General features: G+C 38.8%; 1 protein-coding gene across 1 annotated transcript in view; it reads left to right on the top strand.

Annotated features, from left to right (window-relative positions):
• The window catches only part of MSH3 (mutS homolog 3), a 115,136-nt gene that overhangs the window by 15,052 nt on the left and 75,762 nt on the right, over positions 1-24,322 (top strand). The window contains exon 9 of the mRNA XM_010008413.1: positions 23,581-23,693. Coding sequence (XP_010006715.1) covers positions 23,581-23,693 — 113 coding nt within the window. The remainder of the gene's footprint in view (positions 1-23,580; positions 23,694-24,322) is intronic.

The raw sequence follows: 24,322 nt of genomic DNA, 5'->3' as shown, positions 1-24,322 counted from the left end.
ACTGTTTTGCCTTTTTTTTTGTCCAGTTTCATGTTTGGCTGATTGTAGTTTATCAGAAATCAAGAACAAGAGATGTCTTTGGCTTTTTTGTTTCAGTTTGTGTGATGCCCTAATAGAATATAGCAAATTCCTTGCTGTGGGAAAGTACACTGTGTTTCTAAGTTAACTTGTAAAGAGTATAGGAGTGAGCTATGGCCAGTTTGTTACATGAGTTGCTTAATAGTGCTGTTCATTCCTCATCACTGTCATGGATAGAGTTAGGGATTTATATCATCAGCCAAGGAGCAGAAGCTCAGCAGAAAAGAACACAGAGGTCTTGTAAAGAAATATAAAATGCTGTAGATTTTGTGGATCTTTATACGTGGCTGATAGTTGCTCAGATCAGAGGGTGCTTTCATGTAGTTAATGTTGAGTTTTTACAACGGGAAGGAGTTAGGTGCCTGTATTTATGTGGCTCACCTCATAAGGTTTGTACATGAGCAAGGACAGGATGGTTTGTTGTGGCAAAAACAGGACACCAAATGGCTACAGCATGAATAAACAGTATGGCAAAAAAAATTGTGGAACAGAGTGAAAAGCATCTAAAGGGTTGGTAATCATAAAAACTAGTGTTTTCATAGTTTATGTAGCTTGTAATATTCCCATTGATTTTTAAGTGAAAGGCAAGCTGTGACAAACATCTTGAGAATGTTTTGTATAACTGGAAGCTGCAAGCAGTTGAATTTGCAGCAGAAAAAAAAGAAAGTAAAGTACAAAACCAGCATGTGAGCTATTTTCTGTAAATACAAAACCCAATTGCATCACTGAACAGATGTTTACTGAGTAAAGAGGCTTTTTGCACTGCTAATAATCCAATTCATGGCCTGGGCAGCTCAGCTGTATGGAGAGCTGCTTGAAGAATATTGGTCTTGTCATAGCTCACTGGTTTTGAACAGAGAAAAAAACCCGCAATAGTATTATCAAACCATAATGACTTGAATAAACTGTTGGACAGGTTTTTTTCAATTTAATCTTGTTGGATTCATGAAACATGCTGTTCTCAATGCTGTAGGTCATTATTGTGAACGAACGATGTTAATTCTATGGCGTTGCAGGAGCGGGAAGTGTGGGGCTTAAATCTGTTTTGACAAATTGCTTATGTGTAAAGTCTGCCATTTCCTACATTATTGCTCTTCTCAATTTGGGACAGAACACAAGCATATGGCATCCTTGTGGCAAAATTACTGTTCCATTACACACTCAGAGTTGCCTCTTGGTAAACATGGGAAGGCATTTGCGCTGTGAATGCAGTTCAGAGCACTTTTCTTAACCTGGGTGATGGAAAAAAAAAAAGTTAGTATCTGGAGTTTTGTGTCCAGTTCTGGGCTCCCCAGTTCAAGAGGGACAGGGATATACTGGAAAGAGTCCAATAGAGGCTACGAGGATGATTAAGACACTGGAACATCTGTCATATGAGGAAAAACTGAGAGACTTGGGGCTGTTCAGTCTTGAGAAGATTACGAGGGGACCTTATTAATGTCTACAAATACCTGAAGGGTGGGTGTCAAGAATGGGTCAGTCTCTTCATTGTTGCCCTTTGATAGGACGAGGGAAACGTCACCAAGTTACACCACAGGAAGTTCTACCACAACATGAAGAAAAACTTTACTCTGAGGGTTACAAAGCCCTGGGACAGGCTGCTCAGGGATGTGGAGTCTCCTTCTCTGGAGACTTTCAAAATATGTCTGGACATGTTGCTGTGTGATGTTGCCATGTTGCCCTAGGTTTTCCTGCTGCAGCAGGGGTGTTGGACTAGATCTTCAAAGGTTCCTTTCAACCCCTATGATTCTATGATTGCTTGTTACAGTAACAGATGGCATTTCCAGGCCTTACCTTGCCCCTGTGTTTTTGTAAATTCCTCCAGGTAAAAGTGAAGAAGATGGTGCCCTGGAAAGCTTCCCCGGCAGTCTGTAGCTGGTGGTTCAAAGATACACTACTTTTTGTGTGATTGCAAGCAGCATGGAAAACATGCTGTGTTCAGGAGCTTTATTTGTGGCATTTTTTACACTGATTAGTGAGATTCATGATTTTGCCTTTTTTTGTCCTAGTTTTTGAGCCAAACATTATTAAATAAAGCATGATTAAATTGATTTTGATGTTTGTACAGTTGCTTGCTGTCAAAATTTATAATTAGAAAAAAAGATCATCTTATTGAAAGAAGCAGGAAAATTAAACCATGTGTTTCCATGTTTCGGCACCAGTTTGTTTTATTATTATAGGATAGATCAGAAACTGCAGGAAGGGACATGTAAGTAATTCTACTCTTTATTTTCCGCTCTGGTCATTATGATGTTACCTGCTTGTTTCTGTCATGATGTATTTATATAATGTTGACTTTTAACAGCAACTGTCAAAGTTTCTCAGCCAGGGAAGAGTGTTGAAGCTTACAATTAACAAACTCAGATGGGAACCTGGAGCTCTACCCCTCTGTCCTCCAGGAGGTGGCATCATAATGCTGGAGCGCTGCTCATCCTGGTCCTCGGGAGGGAGAGGATCAAATCAACCAAGTAGTAAGAACTAATTTTCCCTAGATATTTGTGAGGAAAACAATTGTGGTGCATTAGGTGACTTGGTAGAGAATGATAATAAAATTTACAAGTTCAGTAATCCTAATCTGAAGGAACAATTCTTATGTACATTTGAATTTTTCTCTTTTACATGAGATAGAGGTCATTGCTCTGCTAAAAAAAAAATAAATACCCAAGTGGCATTTTTATTCTGTTGTGATTCATATTAGTAATTTAATTTACAGTTTTCAGGTAATGCAGTTGTTGTTCAGAGAAGTGAACATTTACTGTTCAGCTGTGCTGTTAAGATGGTATAGATGTTACATGTATTGGATATTTGAGTAATAGAGCAGGTGATTATATCCAACAGGCTTGTGTAAACTGGAGGGTTGTACAACAGTGTAACAATTGCATGCTGCACTGGGGTGAGAGGAGGGGAGGCATGCAGACATACAGACACTTAAAAATGGAAACTGTCTCACCTGTATTAGAATACAGATGTAATTGACGTGCTAAAGTGTGGAAGGTCCCAGTAACTCTGGCTGTATAGATATTAGGGAGCACTCAGATCTTTATGGCAAACCAGCTGCTTGTGTATGTGCTTTGAGTTGACCAGAACAAAAGATAAGTGGCTTTTCTTCTTAAAAATAGCCAAACCCCAAACACAACTGGCAACACTGCTTGGACTGAAACTGAGTTTTGAATGAAAGTAAAATCCTTTTTGAAGGATCTAGTTACATCAGTACTTTGCTATTGTAACTCCATAATCCAGGCTGTCCTGCCTGCATGTTGGGTGGCTGGTCCATGGTAACTTCAGTGTGTGTGTTCTGTGTTTTATATGTGAAGGTAACTTGTCTATTTTCATCCAGAGGTAGTCTTAACTGGACTTCCATCAAGGCAAATACATGAGCCAAGTTTGATCTGTTGTGGAGGAGCTAACATACTATGAAGCAGAATATGTGTGTCTGATGCCATCTTGCTCTTACAACCAGAACATCTGTTGTGTGTTTTCTTTTGTTCCTTGAAAATGTGGCATTAAACTGTAGCTGGACTGCACAGATTCAAATGGAGAAGGACTTTTAAGCTTCTAAAGCTGGCATGCAAATTTTATTTTTTTTTAACTACTTATGAATGTTGGTGTATTTGTTAAAGTTCTAGCTTTTTGCTTTTTTTTTTTAAATAACAACTCGTTTTCTGTTATTTATTCTTCTTTGAAGTTGAGTTGGGACATAAATCTTTCACTGTGAGACACTGGCATCATGGACACTTTTAACGATTTCTCAGACATTATTTCTTACCACACTTTCTGCCCTCATTGTTAGTCCTAGTAGTTAGAAATTCAGCAATTTCAATCAAAACAGTGTAATTATGTGAGACAAGTACATGAGGGAGAAAGACCAAAACTGTCTCCATGTTTGACATGCAGATAGCAGAGATACTAGATAGAGAAGAATAATCATTCTCTTGTAATGGTAGTTACAAACCCCACCTAAGTTAGGGAAGAGAGAAATGTCATGAATACATTTATTTTTTATAAAACCAGAATATATTAATTTTTTTAATTTTGAAGAAAATTAAACTGAAATGGGTTTTTATGTGCCAACTACAAAAGGGAACAAGCTTTATCTTTCAGACTAGCTTTAACAGTTTAATTTTGTGCTTGACTTGCTTACATTTGTCTCTGAAAAGATGTTCTTTTGGATGTATGGAACAGGTAGGATGCTTTCAGTAAATCAGAGCTGTGAAGAGTGTACTTTAAGCATGGACTGTGAGAATTTGGAGTAGTAAAAATGATTGTTAGAAATTTGTACTTAAGTTTGCTTCTGAATTTACATGGATTTTTTTTGAAATTGGTGCTGTAGTATTTAACTCTGTCAGTACAAAACTTAGTAATGCAGTATTTTTTAATATTAAAAGTTACCCTGTTTGCATATTTGCTTTCCATTTCTGTGAAAGATTTTTTCTGCAGAGGCAGATGGATACACTTGAAAACAATTTCTAGCAAATATACTTGAATCTACTGCTCTTCCTTTTTTATGTTGTGCCTGTGTCTTGCTATCTTCTAGTTAAGTGGAAGGTAACTGTCTGCTGTTCCATCCCTTCTGCCTATTCTTTACAACTATGCTACTTGCTTTCTTGAGTCTTTCCACCTCTTCGTGTCCATGCCTTTATTTTTTAATTTTTTTTTCTTGTATCCATGGTGCTCTTTTTTCCCATCTCCAGCAAGATTTCAGGTATTGCCTGCAACAGACTGCTTGGCACTGTTTTGTCCTCTGCATACCCCTAAACAAAGTTATGGTTGACAGGGGCTTGAAGATGGAGGCAGAAGCAGCAGGTCTCCAGATAGCACCACCCTAGGGAGGACATAAGTTAGACCTTTCTACCTTTCTTAATATTTCATATATGCTGATGAAGTGCAGGGTTCTGAAAAGAGAAGGATAACTTTCCTGGATAGGTTCCCTGGATTTTTCCTGGATACTTCACATCATCTCACTGCATGTCTTGCAGTCCTTTTGGGTTAAGAATTTCCCTTCTAACTAAAAACCTCTTGTTAAGGCTTAACAAAGAGCAAAGAGAACAGTGTGAAGAGCAAGGTGTTATTTACAGAATCACAGAATACTTTTCAGGTGGCAGGTGAGCCAGTCCAAACCCTCTGCAGTCACCAGGGACATCTTCAACTAGATCAGGTTGTGCAGAGCCTGACATTGAATGTTTCCAGGGATGGGGCATCTACCACCTGTCTGGGCAACTAGTTCCAGTGTCTCACACCACCATCATAGTGAAGAATGTCTTCCTATATCTAGCCTAAATCTACTCTTTTCCAGTTTAGAACCATTATCCCTTGTCCTGTTCCAACAGACCCTGCTAAAATATCTGTCTCTTATCTTTCTTATGAGCCCCTTTAGGCTGGAAAGCCACTGTAGGGTCTCCTTTAAGCCTTCTTTTCTCCAGGCTGAAAAAGCCAGCTCTCTCAACCTTCACGTAACAGGTGTTCCAGTACTCTGGTCATTTTTGTAGCCCTCCTCTGTACCTATTCTAACAGTTCAATGTCTTTCCTGTGCTGAGGACTCCAGAACTGGACACATTACTCCAGGCAGGGTCTCTCAGAGTGGATTAGAGGGGGAGATTCCCCTCCCTTGACCTGCTGGCCACACTTCTTTTGATGCAGCCCAGGATACAGTTGGCTTTATGAGCTGCAAGTGCACATTTCCAGCTCATGCCCAGCTTTTCATCCACTGGTACCCTCAAGTCTTTCTCTGCAGACCTGCTCTCAATCCCTTCATCTCTCAGCTGCTATTGATACTGAATGTTGCCCTAACCCATGTGTAAGATCTTGCATTTGGCGTTGTTGAAGTTGGTGTGATTCACCTAGGGCCACTCCTCCAGCCTGCCCAGCTCCTCTGGGTGGCCTCCCTTCCCTCTAGGGAATCAACAAGACTTGGTGACATCTGCAAACTTGCTGAGGGTGCCCCACTGTCTGTGTCACTGATGAAGACATTAAACTGTACTGGTCCCAGTATGGACCCCTGTAGGACTCCACTCATAGCTGATCTCCATCCAGACATGGAGCTGTTGACCACTACTCTCTGGATGCGACCACCCAACCAGTTCCTTATCCACCAAACAGTCCATCCCTCAAGTACAGTCATGGGGCAGTGCTGCATTAGAGGTATAAAAATAAATTCCTGATGCATCTGAGAGATAAAGAAGTAGGAAGAAGGGAAGACTGAAAAGAGAAGCCTTTAATTTGTGGGCATCAGTTGTGTAGCTGTCACAAATCTTGTTAAACTGCTTTAATGATCTTAAAAGATAGCACATGGATTTCTCAAAGTGGAGAAGTTAAGCCTTACCATAAAGCATTCTGTATTTGTTGCAAATACATTATACTTGTTGTTCCTCATGGTCTTGACAAAATATTTATCTCTGAAATTTAATGAAAGGATTTGTGCTTTGAGTTAATCTAGGTGAAAGTATACATGTGTAAAGTAGCAGTTGTCTATATATTGGTGAGCTGTACAGGGTTTTGTGAACTCCTTGCCTGTAAAAAATAAAGTCTTTGTTTCATGAATTATTCTTAGCTATAAGAAGAAAAATAGCCTAGCTAATGTTCTTTGGCTCACAAGCAGCTTATAAAAATAATCTATAACTAAAGAAGGCTGTAAACTGATGACTTTGCTTTCTTAAGTGAATTTGAAGGAACAGCTGTTTTCCTTGATGAGCTTTCCACTGCACTTTTGGATAGTTTATCATCTCCATCAAAGCAGCCTTATCAGGACAGTGGGGAAAATTTATGTTTAAACTGGGCCAAAGGAAATCATCAGGCAACCTAGAACTTTAGAACTTTTAGTCTTTTGTCAGGTCCACCTGATGACTGCCTGTTTAGGCCAGCCTTGTAGTGTGAAGTGCTGGAACTGGACGTAGCAGAGCAAGCTGTGTAGGCAGGTGTTGGAACTTGTGCTCCTTTCTGTTAGATTTCTGACACAGGTTTGCAGAGTGAAGGCTGCAAAACGGGGACCTTCTTGGCTGCTAGGTAGTGTGTAATACTTGCTGACTTCAAGTGTACAGAGGCATCAAGGCTTAGAAAATATATTTGAAGCTAAGGACTGAAAATAAAACATACTAGTAAAGGTTTAGTTACATGATCTTGATGTGAGAAATTAAATGTGGCCCAAGTTTCAGACACAGCCATATTCAGCCCTCAGACTCTATCTGGCATGATAATTTGAATGCTAATGTCTGTAGTGATGTGCTAATATATTATAATTATAATATTATAATTAAATGCAGTTATGATCAACTTGCATGAATTATTTCTTACAATGCATATTTTGGAATCTGTTTACCACTTATTACTCAAAATCATAATGCAATTTTGTGAGTCTTGACAAAGTGGAAATGACTAACTCTGTTGAATACAAAATGTTGCAAGTGTGAGAAGTAGAAACCACTTTTGGTTAAAATCCATGCTTTTATGCTGTCTTGTATGTCATAGGTTTCTTGAATAGGCAGAATAAATACATTTCTCTTAATTGGTCCAGGCATGCTGTGCCTGAGTATGCACATTACTTTGGGATCTGGATCTACATTGTCTGAGCCCTGCATGTCATACAGCCCATTACACAGGTGGGTTTGAAGTGGTGACTTCAATGATAATATGGAAATGGGCAGAGAAGAGCTTTGTAACTTGATGTGAGTGTAGGGCTGTTGAAATATGATGGCTCCTCTTCAAAAGAAAAGTACTATAAAAAGTGTATGTAAGGACTGTGATGAGACAAATCACCTCAGTTCTGATGTGAATGGACTAATCATTGTGTTTGTAATATCACTGTACATTATGCTTCTAGAATTGTTCTAGCCTGTTCATATTGCAGAGACATAATGTGTCTGTTTGTCTTGAAGCGTGGTTGTTATTGACAGTTGTACAATTTCACATTGGCTGTTGAGAGAGGACTTAGCATGGAACTGAAGTTCCCTCTTTGCAATCCATACCCATATGACAGATGCAAATCACATTTAGAAATGGATGTGTATTAACATAGATGTCTCCTAATTTACTGTGAGTGTATACTGAGTACCTTACACCTTTTGTATCAAGGTGGGTAAAGGGAATTACTGTGTTTTTATTAGAAACATTATAAGCAGTTTCCAATATGTTACACCAGCAACTCTGTGTATTTTAAAAAACAGAAACTGAAGAAAAATAAGACAATGTGCCTAGTGTGCAAAAATCCTTTATCTGACAGAAATAGTTTCACTTAGTAGCTTTAACCCTCTGTGCCCTCTGGCTTGTAAGCATTTCATTTGGTGGCAATAATAGAAGTTTTATTATTCAGTTTCTGTAAGTCTTGATTTACAAAATCTAATAAGTAAATATCTGTTGCTGGTACTATTAAGATACTCTTTCCTCTCCTCAATTTTTTTCTTACTTAGATAAACCAAAATTCTGGCAGTTCTGATTTCATTTCTATCTACGAGATGTTGTACAATCTTGTGCTATTGAATATTGTATTTTGGGCTGAATCCTTTCCATAGAGAACATTCACTCAAATCAAGGCCTACAAAGTGTAAACAGGAGATAAATTGAGTTTCAGCTTTGAATCCTGATCTGCTTTTTCCTATTTTTTTTTTTTTGAGAAGAATACCATTAAGCCTCTCCTGCCTTTATCTGTTTCCTTCAAATGTATTTTTCATTTGTAAGGCAATTTAACCAGCTTTTTGCTGTTGGCTCGTTGATCATCAATCCTAGCAAGACAGCAGAATGAAAAACACATAGTGTACATCACGTATGTGTTACGTACTAAATTAAGCCATGGGAGAGAGAGCTTCCGTGCTTGTTCACTTGTACAAACTTTTTGACGTGAAGTCAAGGGAAGTAGCCATTTGAGGTTAAAATATGCCTCTCTTAATTACAGAAATATAGTAAAGAAAATAAAATTTGTATATAGAAGGCATAATTATTAATGCTTTTTGTATTTCTATTAGAAATGTCAGTGTGTTTAAGCATCTTTGTGAGTCTCACAGGAAAGCTTGAAATAATTTGTTGAAAAATTAACAAGTTTGTTTCATCACATTTAATGGATTCTTAAATCTGTACCAGCTTATCAAAGGAAACATTAATTAAAAGTGTAATTGACTAGCCAGCTGTTCTCTGTTTTCTGTCCAGCAGCCTCTATTTAAAACATTACAAAACATGTAAAGCTCTTTATCTGTGACAGATGAGAAGTTGCCCAAGCCAAATTCTGCTCAAGCAGTGAGATTTAAAGGATGGTTTCTTGGTTTGATGCATGTTGGGTCATCAGTATGTGTAGGCATGTGCTTCTTTGTGCAGAGACAGGCTACATTGCCATCTGGCAGAGAAAGCCCTTGGAAAACACGACATACAAGGTTAGCACACCAGAATGTGTTGCTCCCAGAGGGAAGCACTGCATCCCCAGCTGAGCATGTGGCTGCATTTTCCTCACCACACACCAGAAATACTCTAGTAACAGTGCAGTTTCTCAGGTTGGGCTTCTATACTGAAAGCAGTAAACAGGCATGTACTGAACACGAGCTCTCCCTTGCTGAATTGGCATACTTCAGCAGTGTATAGTGTAGAGGTCTTTCTGCATGAGTAGAGTATGTTTTGTCTGTTAGGTTTACAGTCTTCATACCCAAGCTTGGAAATTATTTTTTTCCTCAGGAAGCCATTCCATGTGTTAGTTTTCCTTTTGTGAGATGGTTGAGAACTGTGAAGGTCCCACTGATCGTGGAGAGTCTCCATTGCTCTTTTTGGAGGTCCTCAGCTAGCAGCAGCAATGTAACCAGCCTGCTTTTGTGTTGTGCTCTCCATTGGGCCACTGTAAGACAAATCATGCTCAAACTCAGCAGCTTTTACTTTCCTGAAAACAGAGTTTGGCCCTTGCTGGAGGATAACACCGCACTCTCAGGGTTTGAAGATTTCTTTGAACTTTTGTCTGCCATTTGCAGTTGTGTTGGTTTTGTTTTTTTTAATGTATGAGAGCCAAATTTCTGTTTGAGTTAGAATTTTTATTAGAATACTGTTATTAAAAATGGAAATTCCAGTTGCCATTAGCCCACGTGACCAAAACCCTGAAACCTCTTTTGTTTATGGAGTGGAGGATGAATGTGATACTCATTCTCAAATTAAGACCTGTCACAGTAGAGGTTCCTGATCCTTTTTTTTGGCTTTCATTCAAATTACTTCCTGAGGGACCTCTTGCTCACTCCATATTTGGATTCGTTGTTATGTTCAGCTCCCTTACTCCCATCTTAAATGTCATCCTGTTTTCACTGGGTGACTGGAAGATTGAGTTAAAAAGTTTTGTTCTGAAGTGCAAGACAAGTGTTTGTAACACTGAGGAGAGGTAGAATGCAGCAGAAACCGGGGTGCTGTCGTGGCACGACAGCAGTGAAGGAGAGTAACTCAAGGAACAGCAAAGAAAAAAGGACTGGGAATAGAGCAGAACTTTGCCTATTGTTTTAGATTCAAAGTTAGTGTTTCACTGGGTATATTATATTTGTGAGTCTGGAATTGGAGTCTCTTTACTTTAGTCATGGCTGGAGAGCTCAGATGGAGTAATTTTTGGAAGAAAATCAGGGATAATACAGTCTTCCAGTATGCTATGTTGTAGGATCATTACGAAAAATGCACTGTAGCAACATAGAACTGGATCTTCCCTGAAAAAAGATAAAAAATCTTGCAAGCTGTGGGCCATGTGCAAAGGTAAACTCAGCTTGATTATTGAAGCTGCTTCAAAACAGAGTAGGCTTGATTTTAGGGATAGGAGTGCTTAATAGTTGTGGTTTTTTGCTTTTGGGGTTTTTTTGTGGGCTTTAATTACATTTGCAGTTGCAGATGCTGGCAGCTGCAAGATCTTGTTATAGCTTAATATTTCTTTTTCCTGTAGTGTAGAGGGGACTTGAATGTATTAGGTCTCCCTAAGATTGATCCTCCCAACTGGAGGGGAAAAAAGGGAAAACCTGGTAGACCGAGCAATTACGTAATGTATCTTATCCTTTCAGTTGGAGTCTGTTCAAGTGATGCTGTTTGTGGCGTGAGAGGAGAATGAAATGTGAATAGCAAGTTATGCATGCCAGCAATCAAAAGAACACGAGACATTTCGTGGCAGTCTCAGCTGAAAAATATGGTTAGATAATCGGCTTAAAAAGTTTATTCTGTCCTTTCTGTTGCATATGAAGTTTGTCCGTAGAAAAGGGAAAAGCTTATCTCTTCATTTCCTAGCTACTGGATTGTTGAAATCCTCTATGTGGAGGCATATTAAAGTAATTCTTGTGTGGAAGATTCCTTAGTTTTCCAAAGAGCATCTGCTGCTTAGAGCACAGATCTTGAGTTTCTGAGATATATGAGAAAAACTCTGTGGGAGCAGGTCACCTGAAACCATAACGTGGTAACAGACCAGCTCTGGAGCCATAAGTGTCCCATCATCACATCCACTTCCAATCTCATTAGTAGATTGCTGTAAACTGTAATTTAAAATGTTATATGCTGATCTTTTTTCTACAGAACAGAAGAAACTGCTTGGTAGTGCTGTATGGTAAATACGATTATGCAGCCAGTCTGTATGTCCCTTCACTTATTGGTGGAGTAAAGCTACTGGTTGTATTGTATTTAATAACTGGCTTATGTTTTATTTAGTAACTTTCACTGTTTCTTAAATATTTCTTTTTCTCAGAATCTTGGAAAAATTTGGCTTGGATGGAGATTCTGGAGGTCATTTGGTTTAACCTCTTGCTCAAAGCAGGGCTATTTTCAACATTAGATCAGATTGCATGCAGTTTTCCCAGTTTGAAAAATCCTCAAGGATGGGAAGTCTCCAGCTGCTCTGTACCACCTGCTTATGTGCTCAGTTGGTCTTGTGGGGAAGAAATATTTTTTTCTAAAGCTTGTGCAGTAATTTCAACATGTTGTCACTTGTGACTGTCTAGTTTTGTCCTTTCATTGTGCACTGCTGACAAGAATCTGCTCCCAGATTTTTTCTAAGTGCCCTTTAGATAGTAGAAAATGCCCACTTAGCTTTCTCCATACTAAATAAATTCAGTTTCCTTAGTCTGTCCTCATTTGGCAAATTATTTGAGCCTAGTTGTCTTAGAGGCCCTCCTGGTTTCCCTCTAGTTTTTTGATAGGTGTCTTGTACTGGAGGCCCAAACTGGAATCCTTATTCTGCATAGGAGTAATACTCAAGTAAAGTGTAATCACTTACCTTCCTCTTGCTGTCCTTGCACTATTGCAGCACAATACAGGTCAGCCTTCACTGCTACAAGAGTGTTTTGTCTTCCTGATACTCAGATTTATCCTGGTATGTTTCCCTGCTTATTCTTTTCTCAAAATTTATACTAATGTCCCTCACTGTCCTATCTGCATGGAAAAAGCCATTCTCACTGACAAGAATAATTAAGGTGTAATCATAAAGGAAATAGGCAAATAAGTACCAGTTTATTAGCACAGATATCAGTAGCTTTGGAGCTTTGTGCTTCATACTACTCTTTTAAATCTGCTGGCTGAATTAAAATTAGTATAGCATAGCCTTACGGGTATTGTTCCTCCAGATGGGTCACGTAGACCATATAGTCATTATCTGACTCTACTCAGCACTTCTCAGGCCACTCCTTGAATATTGTACTCAGTTTATACTGAACTATACAAAAAAGATGTGGACAGACTGAAGAGGGTCCAGAGCAGGGCCATGAAGGTTATCAAAGGACTGGGAAGCCTGCTGTATGAAGAAAGACTGGGACAAGTGGGTTTGTTCAGCCTTGAGAAGAGAGGGCTTAGGGGAGGCCCTGTGACCATGTCCTGGTACTTGAAGCACAGCTACAAAGAAGATGGAGTCTCACATTTTACAAGTAGTCACATGGAAAAAAACAAGGGGTGGTGGATGGAAGTTACTCCCAAGGAGATTCTCATTGGACACAATAGGAATTTTTTTCAGAATGAGACCCATCAACTGTTGGAATAATCTCCCCAGGTGGATTCCCTGGCATCAGACACTTAAAATTTGACTGGACAGGGTGCGGGGCCATGTTGTCTAGACCATGCTTTTCTCAGGAAAGGTGGGACCAGATGATCCATGGGATCCCTTCCAATCTGGTATTCTATGCAGACCTATTTAATGTGACTCTGAGAATGGTATATAAACACCATGCTATTGGTTTTCTTTTCCTCTGTGGCTTGGGTGAAAGTATTTCTCACCCTTTTTTTTAGTGATGGGTGATACCTGGAGGAATGTTGACTCCAAAGTTTCAGCTCTGGATATAGATGAGGTAGCTACCTTGCAGATAGTTAAAAATAAAAATATACTAAGAATATAAAATCTTGTACAAAAATATCTGGATAAAATTATTCAGATCCTGAAGACATATTTTGGATTTTTCCCCTTCATATTGTTATAACTTGTTAGAATAATGTGGTATTCTAAGTAAAGAATTACAGTTTTACTGCAGGTTTTATACACAAGTGTCAGGTGTAGTGACCTGTAAGCAGAGTGTGAAAACATGGTAATGTGTGTATGTTCTTTTCAAATTTAAATTAAAGTGAAATTTTACATGGGCTGAATTAGGATTTTTTTTTTGCTTATTTTGTGTAAGTTGGTCTGTAATCTTACAGTGTTACGCTATGTATTTCTCAAGAGCATCCAGTGTTTGTTTTTTATGAGTGATTTTTTTCAGATACGTGTTGTTAGTTGACATCTCTCACTTTGAGAACCACAAGTTTCTTGTGACAGGATTTGGATGAGGAATGTATGGGAGAAATATTAGGCCATTGTTTCTGTTCTGAACTGTGGTCTCCACTTCTGGTAAACTGAAAGAAGAAGATTTCTAGTTTCTACTGGTTTATTTGGAATGTGAGGCATTATCCAGCTGTGAACACAAATCTATGGATCAGAGGGCAGAATTAGTTACATGTAGCTAATTTTGACTGCTGATCAGTTTCCATACAGGGGTCAGAATATTACTTTCTGTAATGCAGACGAGGCACAGATAGATTCTTCCTGGAGCCCTTTCAGCTCTTCCATTCCTGCATGACATCTGTGTGGAAAGTACAGCCATCTGCTCCCTGGCCCTCTCCCTCCTCCAGGCTGCCCCTGGGGAACCACTGCAGTTTTTTTCTTCCTCTAGTACAGCAGTCCAACGCAACAGAACAGCTAGTCTCTCTTCTCGTAAGAGTTCCCTACTGCTCTGTTGCTAGTGTATATATGTGTTTATTTCTTAAAGGTTCTGAGCTTCCCTTGCACAAAATTGAAAATCAAGAAGTGGTCGTACTTTGTCTTTATTGACCTCAGGAAGGTGTGTAAGAGCCTGAATAGGAGCAGGCTGCCTTCTTCAGAGCCATTAACTTGAGTGCTTTCAGTACAGTGATGGGTGGAGAATCCAGGTATAGCCTTCCTGCTTGCAGAACCCATGTACTTTCTTAGTGTGGTCCATATTGGATGGTCAATGCTCCTACGAAATTTCCACAGCAGTTGTCATACTGATTTAAAGAACAAGATTCATGTTTTTGACAGTTCTTGGCAGGTAGAACTGTGGTAGCAGTGTGGGAGATTAGTTGAAATTGATTTATAACAGATACATGGACCGACTCTCTTTCACCATCTCCATTATTTCTTGTATAATTATTGGAAATTATGTTTCATAGGCTGATGATTATTTACATTCCACTTCCTATTTATGCTGTCTGTCTGTGCTAGTAGAATATTCATCAATCACCTGGGCAATGCACTGGTCATGATTCAGCATTCCCCAAGAACTATTGTTGATTTCCTGTGGCTGATATTGTTCTGCAGCATTCAGCTTTAGTTTGGGGTTCTTGTTAATCCTGTGAAGAAGTCACTTGAATTCAAGAGTCCTTCTAGGAGTATGTTGTTGTGTGTTTATATATTGTACTCAGTGTCACATTAAATAGGTCTGCATAGAATACCAGGTTGGAAGAGATCCCACATTGTATCATAGCCATCTGGTTTTAATTTTTACTTAGTTTAACAGCCTCACCTAGGAAACACTCTCCTTTCTTGGACAAATCACTAAATATTTTGCACACGTATGTATGGGATCCAGATAACTTTTAATACTTTGAGGGCCAGTGATATTTAGAATATATAAAATTAAAAATTCCTAAGAGGTTTTTGCTCAAGCACAGTGTAAAGGGAAAGGGAGTTACTTAAAATGGGTGGGAAACATTGCTAAGCACTGAGCTACACTTTGTTCAAACTGAATTTGAACCATTACCTCTGCTGCTAGGGAAGCTATGTGTTCTAAGTAAGACATATTCTACTGAATTTTCCTCCATCAGTTTGATCCTAGAGTGGGGTTGTAATGATGAGTTTTAATGATGGCAGTGATTTGACAGAAGCACAATGGTTGTGACTTCGCTGCAAGATTGGTAGGTGGGAAGCCTTTCCAAAAACATTAGAAGAAAACCAGAAAAAAATGCTTTGTGCTCAAAGTTTTTTCTGTTCAAAATGGGAAAGTTTCATGTTCCTGTCAATCAACACAAGTATAATCAGACAACAGGCGACCTTGTTAAGCAAAAAAGCAGTATGTTCACTTTGGAAAGATTCATAATACAGTGAAGGAGGATTGTGAAGGGGGTTGTAGAAATGCTGCAATTTAGAACAAGGTGACAGTCCAAAATTCACCATACACATTTATCTTAGAGTTTCATAACTTCTTTTATTTCGAAGTTGTTCTGTCATCTTTTCCTTCACTCTGCCTGTCTATAATTTTTTGGTGTCTTTAGCTGTAGTAACTCTCTTCCTTTTAATCTATTGCTAACATTTATAAAGGACTTTAAGAGTTGTTTCTTGTTTCTTTGTGGTTTTTTTTACAATGCAGGAAAAGGTTTAATATTTCTAGATGTATAATATGTAATACAGAGGTCAATTTTTCTGTCTGCCACCCTGTTGTTGTTGCTGTAGACATTTACAGATCCATTTTTGTAAAAAAAATATGGTAATTTATGGGGGGATTTGAGAGTCAGTTATCACTATGCTAGAGGGTAATCTATAATTCTGTCGAGTAATTGCTGTAAGCTTAAAGATCAAGTGTGAAATTGTCTAAGGTATTTAAATGAGCAGATTTAACAGTGGTTTGCAGTCTTTATAAAAATAAGTATTTCAAGATGGACTATAGCTGACTTCTGGGGAAATGTATTAAAAGCAGATTAAAATGATGATATAATTCCTGGATTACATTTATGCCTTCTTTTCCAAATACTTGTAGAGATGGAACTCTTAATTTTGACCCTTACATTGCCTCTCAAGTTTAATCTCTTTCCCTTTTTACATCAGTTTTGTTCTGCTTTCCAGAGAACAGCAGTTCTCTAGACGTGTTTCTAGTGCATGTCACGTTCTGTAAAACTTTGGCACTCAACTCCTCATTGTGGTTCTAGTATGGAGCAGTTAATTTAGCATGCTTAGTATTAGCAGATAGATGTGCTGTTGTTTGTGCTCTTCTCTGTTTTAATTTCAGGGTGTAGCTCTTGCAGCTTTGGCTTCTGCATGCCACATTCTTCTCTTTCGTGCTACATGTTAAAATTCACTTTGGTCTTGCCTTGGACTTGCTCTTACAAGCTGCTTCTCATTTCTCTTAGCTCCTCCATTATGCCAGTGACAGACGTTTATACAGTGTAGTGAAGTATCTGTCTGATGTTGGCAATGGAGGGCTGGAGAGCGTGACCTCCGGAGGTCCTTCAGTGATTTCTGCTGCTTTAGAGGCAGGAAATGTTCTACTCTGCTCACTACAATCATTGCTGACATTCAAAATAAAGTTATTAAGCAATGAAAATAGGAAAACTTGAAGGTGGTGGGGCCCAAAGGGTCAGGCAGGGAAAGTTGCTAAGGGATAAGCTGCTGATTGATTGCAGCTACTGAAACAAAGCTTCTGGCTGTGGAAGAGAACTGTGATACAACCCTGAGAAAATAGCTAGTGCTTCTGAAGCTTTCTAGTGATAAGCTTTTGCCACTCTCTCCCTTACAAATAATGATCAGAGCTAGCTGTTCTGGTCCTTCACTGTCTTCTCACTTCACAGTTGCTGAAGCATTTAACTGTAAAAAAAGCTTTTTTTTCCCCTACCCTCCTCATCAATGATTTCTTCTGTCATAGTGTGCTATGAATGTTTGTTGCAGGGTCAGAAAACCTCTACAGTCATTGCAGCAGTATCAGTGGGAATAAGTAGCAAGGGATGGAGAGTGTGGTACCATGACAGCCAGTAGCTGCATTGATGTAGGCATGTATAGAACTGCAGGTGCAGTACTTGCAATGTAGAGAAAGGAAGCCATTTTTGAGGAAAAAAAGGGGGAGACGGGAGTTCAGAATTTGAAAATTATCCCAGGAGCACAATGTCATGCTTAAGTGTTCCATGGCGTGTCAGCTAGGTGCAGAGAACAGTCTTCCACACCTGATTTTAGGATATTTAGCATAAATATGGTTGGTGTTTCATTAATTTCTGTCACCTGTGGATTATCATCTTCAGAAATGTATTCTCTGGGGTTTGAGAAATACTTGGCATTGGCTTGTACATTGCCTGTGCTCCCTCACCCTCCATCCAGAGTTAAGACTGACTTGAAGGTAAGTAGGAAGGATCAAAGCATTCCGTTCCTTCAGGATATTCCTTCTTCATGCTGTGGAACACTCGATTGCCCTGGCAGGTTGCAGCAGTTTAGCATGTTCTCCTGTATCATACAAAAAAAATTAAAATATTACAAACTCTATGGATCTATGGTGTCTTTTTGGGAGAAGGTTCTGGTGACTTATCTGGTAAACACTTTGGCATGTGCTTGAACACTGAGTGTGTCAAGGAGTGGAGTGGAATTTGCTTAGCTGTTCTGTGACAGAAAGGCACCACAGCGAAATAATCTTTCTTAAAAACAACAGCAAAAAAAGTGTGCTAATTCAGTTGGAAATTTCCAACCTTAAATCTGTATAACTAATGTCAGAAAGTTCAGGACAGAAATTGCCACAGACCACAAAATATGCCCTGCCATGTGGGACTTGATGTGGTGTAGAAAGGAGAGGCAAGCCATGGGGGTGATCCCAAACTATATGAGCAAATGATTGGATCTGTGTCTTAACTCTCTTTTCACACACACTGTAATTCAGAAAGAAGTATTTTCCATGATAGGGTGTAACTAGGGGAGCATTATTTCGTGATGTTACTGTAGCATGGCAGATAGTAAGCAGGGTGTTGCTATAATTTGTTTTATGTTATTGTTGCTTTGGGGTGTTTTTGTTTGATTTGCTTGAAGCTCTGCAAGAAGAAAGATTTTTGCAGGTTGGCATAGTCCTCAAAGGAGGAATTGTGGTGCCAGTGGTGATTCTGGAGACAAACTTGAGCAGCTGGTTTACAGAGTTGTTGCCAGCATGCAACAGTAACAGCAAAACAGACACATGGCAGATTAATCCAGTGTGCTTTCACTGTCCCAATGAGACCAGTGATAGGGAGCTGTGTCGTCCCTGTGTCATGTTTTATATAGCACCTGGAAATCACAGAGGGAAATACCGCTGAAAGTGCAGAGAAGGTGCTGTGCTGACTCTGAAGAGCAATTGTATGAGTTGATACTCAACTGCACGAGGCACTGAAGATCACTTGGGTACTGGTGTTCATAGGATATGAACTGCTCTGTGTTGTCTTTTTGCAAGCAAAGTATATATGCTTTGTATGTTTAACTTAAAGCTTCTACTCAGTTATACTCCATTTTAGCTGTGTGCTGTTTAATCACAGCAATACATGACAGAGATAACTTGTATTTTTTATGTAATTTCTCCACCATGCCAGATTAATTTGAGTTCAAGTCTTGTTTTCAGTAATTCTTTGCAGTTGCTTCAGCTTCACACCCTTCGCAAGCTGAGTGGAGTTGTCCTCTTTCATTGTCCAAGTGACAGCTAAAGTATTGAGTGCCACCAAATGCAGCGTTGACCTTTATGGAACTTTGCAAAACATGTTCTTGCATTTTGACAGTGAACTGCTGATACCATTCTGAGCATTGTTCTCCAAACAGTTTTGTGCCCATCCTGTAATAAGTACTTTCATGTAAATTATGGTTCTGTTGAACAGTTACCAGAATGCTGTGTGAAATAGTATAAAATAACCTCACTGAAATCAAGCATGTAGAAAACAATCTGCTTCCTCCCTGTCCACAGAATCTGTTTCTCTGCCATGATGAAAATTAAATTGATTTGATGAGATTTTTTTCTTGCTATTGCAAATCTATCCTGGTTATTACTCATCTTGCTTTCCAGGTGGTTGGAAATAGTTTCCTAGCAGTTCTTGATCTTTGCTACTAGGTTTCCATGAAGCAAGTGTAGTGTGTCTCATCCCATTCTCCAAATAGGCAGATGGAAGGAGCATGGGAAAGATTACTTTTGAGTCTATAGGTGGATGCAGTCACTGCTGGAGCACAACTGTGTTTGTGTTTTGTCTTGTATTACCTAGTTCTGTTGTGTCATACAGACCCTAAACAACCCCCTGCCCATTGCTCCGCCCACAGCCTCTTTGCTTGGCTTCCTTGGCAGCTCCTGTCCCTGAGTTCCTAAAGCTAGAAGTATGTTTTCTCCAGATTTCTTGGATCCAGACCCTTAAGTCTGTAGATACCATTGGAGTTCTTTTTAGCTGTAGTTCTGCTAAGGCAACTGGAAGGAAATCTGTGTGCGCATGGACATAAGTGTCAATAGTTTGTATAGTAAAAGGCAAGCAAGGAGTTTTCCTCAACTTTTTCTGTATGTGTGTGTGTGTGCATATATATATACATGTGTAAAACATATATGTGTGTGTGTATGTGGGACAGAGTTGTTGCTAGGCTTTTCAGCAGCTTCCAGCATAAACGAGGGGTTTGGGATGGGATGTTTAAAAAGCTGGAGGCCTTGTTTGGGGACTAACATGTATGTAGTATATTGATAGCATACAAGTAATTATTTGGTTACTACAGACAGTAGTGATTTATATTATTCTGAGGGTGGCAGATGCTGAGAGAAGATGATGGTGCTACCATTTTCTTTGCAACAGCATTGTCTCCATCCCTGGTATCTGAGGTTGTTGAAAGCAAATGTGGAAAAGTATTTCACATTGGCAGGAGAAAAAAGCTGTGCTTATAAAAATGTGTGCACTTAGTGCCAAAAGAACAGCCACTTGGAAATGTCACTGAGGCTTTGCCAGAGAAGCTACTGGAGCTCCAAGCCAAGATTTACCAAAAAGGGATGCATGATTGTTCTCCAGTTCTGAGACAAGTTAAAACCTAGAGCCCCTGACTTAGAAGCAATTGTATAACAGAGGTAGCACAATGGTGACAAATAAAGGAAATGTAATATCTGCTAAGGATGTTAATATGAGAAGATGACACTTGGATTTCTGAAAGAATTAATACCTTCAGGTCACTTTGCTCTACTGTGCAGTGTAGGCATTTTTTCTCTGCAGTAACAAACTGCACCGTGAGAAAGTGTGTGTCTGTGTAAATGTGTGTATTTTAGGTTCCCATCATTTATGCATATATTTATGGACACATTGATTTAATATTCTTCATTGTGGCTGTTGGTCATCTCTTCAAGCAACTTTTGTAACTCATCTGGTGAGGAAAGACCATCCTGCATCAAATCCCAGTGCATTTAGAGAGCAGGGAATGTTAATAAGGGACATTATAGGTGCATGTGTGACATGAGTTGAGACAGTTTGAAACCCTGAAACATCTCTGTTTGCTCAATATCTGGCAGCAGAGGAACTTCTGCAAAGAAAGTAAAAAAGCTTTGAAAAGTTCAGTTTCATTATTGACTAACCCTGTCATTGTCATGGGACGATGAGTATTGCTTGTTTGCAGAAGTACTGGGAAGTACATTAATAAAATAGTGGATGAGTTGCACAGCAGTTCATTGTAAATGTTCTGACAAGAATGATGTTTACAAAAGTTGATGGCAAATTGACTCTTGATTTAAATAGGCATTGGTACCTGGAGAGATAAAGGATCAACATATCATTCTGGCTATAATCAGAAAAATGGCCTCTGGCTGGTTGTCGCTAAACAAGGAACAGACATGAAAACACTGCAGCAAATTCTGTTTTCATGCATCTTTATAAAAATTCAGACTTTTCAGTATGTTGAATGTATATCTACAACCTTTCAGTTTTTTTACTTTATCTAGGATATCAAATGAATACTTTCAGATAGACAAGCAATCATATTGGTTTGATGATGACATATCTAGAATATAAATACTAAAATGTGTGGAAATCTATACAAATCACTGAGTTTTCTAACTCCATTTTGAACTACTTCCTGTCAATACGGTTCATGAGCAGAAGTACTACTCTAAGAAGTCACTGAAGTTATATTTATTGTAGCTATAATTTGTTAATTGTGTTGTGTATATGGAAATTAACAGAGTAGAAGCATTTGACTCAGTTCTGCAAGACTGCTGGGCTAAGGAGTTGGATAAATTAAGTTGTTAAATGGAATAAAATCACAAATGCATAAAAAACTAAACAAGTATTAATTTTTAACCATTACTTTAAAAACAAGCAGATGTGACATGGATTATCCACTGAACTACGTCGCAAAGCCTCCTGTTTTGACTTTGTTTCTAAAAATTAGCTCTACAGACCTTTCTAAGCCTTGCTTTCCTGAAGGCAATGTTATGAAAATGTAACAAGTAGAAAAGAAAAATCCTGTTTTAAAAACATTTCTGTAAGTCCCTGCTCCCACATGGTCAACAGAAAAGCCCGACTGTCTGGCAGAACTGAGTCAAAGGCGTGCACTCTGCTAACTTTCAGATACACAAAACATTTTTAAAACTTCAGGACTGAAGTGGTATTCTTGCAAAAGGTTGTAGTGAGTATACATGCTAATTTAGCAAAGTGGGTGGATGTGTTAAAGTGGATTATTAGTGAAGGTTGAAACAAGTGAAAAACACAATGAAAAAAATAGCTAATTTGCTAACAGAGATTGAGGAACACAGACTAATTCTCTTTTTTAGAAATCCATTTGGTTTAAAAATGTTTGCTTAACCTGAGTGGGATTTGAAGAGAGAAGACTGCGAGAGGGTCTAAAGACTGAAAATTGAATTGCATCAGTCAGTTGAAATTAAGACACTTGAAGTAAGCAAGGGTTCATCTAGGATGAGAATAGTCAGACCTCTTAAGTCTCAGTTAATTTGACACATAAGGTAGGAAAAGAACTCTCAGTTTTAAAACTGAGAGCCTCAGAGACCTATTGCTCCTTTCAGATGGGAATATGTACAATGTAATGCAGAAAACCTGTTTGTTTTATCCTCTGAAGTTGAAAACCCCTGTAAAAAGGGTATTGATTAGTTTCTTTCCTATGATACCTACACAATCCCTCATTGACATAATACCAGTGTGGTACAAGTATTTGTTTATTTCATGCCCCATGGTAGTGTGAGACTGGACACTGAAGTAATGTAGGTTTTATTTATGTCTTTTACTGACATCTTTCTACTGGCTGCTTCCTCAGTGCTTGTTCTGTAGTTGTATAATTATGCTCAAAGGTTGCAGGAGGATTGTGTGTGATTTTTATTTCATTTATTAACTAGCGTATCTGTTTAATGCTTGTTAGCAGCGGTACAAATTGTATTGATAAGGCAGCATCCAGTTTTTATTTCAGTGAGCAGTTGTGAAAAGTAACCCATGCCAGATTTTAGCACCTCAGGTATACTGCTTGACCCTCAAGCCCAGATACTGAGCAATTTTGATCTCATACGTGTTGCATTGAGTAAAGATTTTTGCCACTGTCTCACATAAGCAGGCTGTAGAAGCAGGGTTCACAGGAAACATGCTTGGTTCATTTATCATGGGCTGCAAAACTGGCTGGAATCCTGTCGTGTTTTAATTTTCAATTACTTGCTGATAGTAGGAAAGGACTCATGGAAGAGAGCTCATTTGGTTCACTGGTGGAATGGTGTTAAATTTGCTACATTTGCTGGTGCTTTTAAACTGGGAGGAACTCCTGGGAGGACTGGGTTGTCATTAGTAACACCCTTGACAACCTGGACTGCACAAAGGCTGGAAGAAATTAAGTCCTTTAGCACAGGGAAGAGAAAAGTCAGCTCCCTATAGGAAAAGATGCAATAGGTTAACGTTGAAACAAGTTGTACAGCATAGAACAAAGCCTTGGAAGATAAAGGACAATTAAATATAGTAATAAATAGTGTAGGAGAACTGTTTTATTGTTTAATCATCATAAGTCTTTAAGAACAAATACTTGTTATGACTGATGAAAACATATTTACATTGTTTACATGTTTACTAGACAACCTCTTGATGTCTCTTTTGGACTTGCTTGCCTTTGTTTGGGTTTTATTTGTTTGCACTTTTATAATGGAAAGAAGAAAGGTTTTAAAAATAACATCACACTCCTAGAAATGTTCTCAACCCACCCAAGTAGCTCATCTCTTCATTCTTTACCCATTCAAATCTTAACAAATAAAAACTGAAGGAAGGTACACCTTCATAACCTATTTATGTGTTCATGAAGAGAGCATAAACACTGAAAGTCTATAATTTTTTTCTTTGCAGGCTACGGGAAGACAGAATTAGGATAGAAAGGATGGAGAACTTCAACTTTGAATACTGCCATGCGTTCCAGCTTATTACTGATTTTTACACAAAAGAAGTGCCTGATAATACAGGTATGTAATTCAGATTTTTGTGCAAATGTGCCTCATATTAAGTGTCTGTTATTCAGTATGTCTTTGAAGCAGGCATCCTGTTAGCCCTTACACAAATAAGGGATACATGTGGGTGCATCCCTTCAGGTCTCATGGACTTGTCTATGTCTAATTTATTTAAGTGTTCCCTAACTCGATTCTTCTTTGTTAAGTAGAAACCTTCATTGCTCCAGAATTTCCCACTGGTCTGAAAGGCCTTGGATTCCTCAAGGCACATCTTACCAGTAAAGACCAAGGCAAAGAAGGCACTGAGTTCCTCAGACGCATCCATGTCGTTTGTCACCAGATCTGGCCCACATTTTCCCCTGTCTTAATTTTGCTACTGATGTTCTTGTGGAAACTCCTGTTGTCCTTTATATAACCTGCCAAGCTAAACTCCAGGTGGACTCTGTTTTTCCTAACTCAATTGCTGCAAGCTTGAACAATGCCTCTGTATTTTTCCTGGGCCATCTGTCCCTGCATCCACCTCTCATATTCCTCCTTTTTAATGTTTGAGTTAATCAGGGTGAACTTGTTTATCCATGCAGACCTTCTGCCACCTTTCCTTAATTTTCTGAACACTGAGATCTTTTTTGAGCTTGGAGTAGGTG

Source organism: Chaetura pelagica, unplaced genomic scaffold (assembly GCF_000747805.2).
Source record: "Chaetura pelagica isolate M959 unplaced genomic scaffold, ChaPel_1.0 scaffold191, whole genome shotgun sequence".
Taxonomy (NCBI): Eukaryota; Metazoa; Chordata; class Aves; order Apodiformes; family Apodidae; genus Chaetura; species Chaetura pelagica.
The sequence above is the reverse complement of the archived record's forward strand: the minus strand, read 5'-3'. Positions and strand labels throughout refer to the sequence as shown.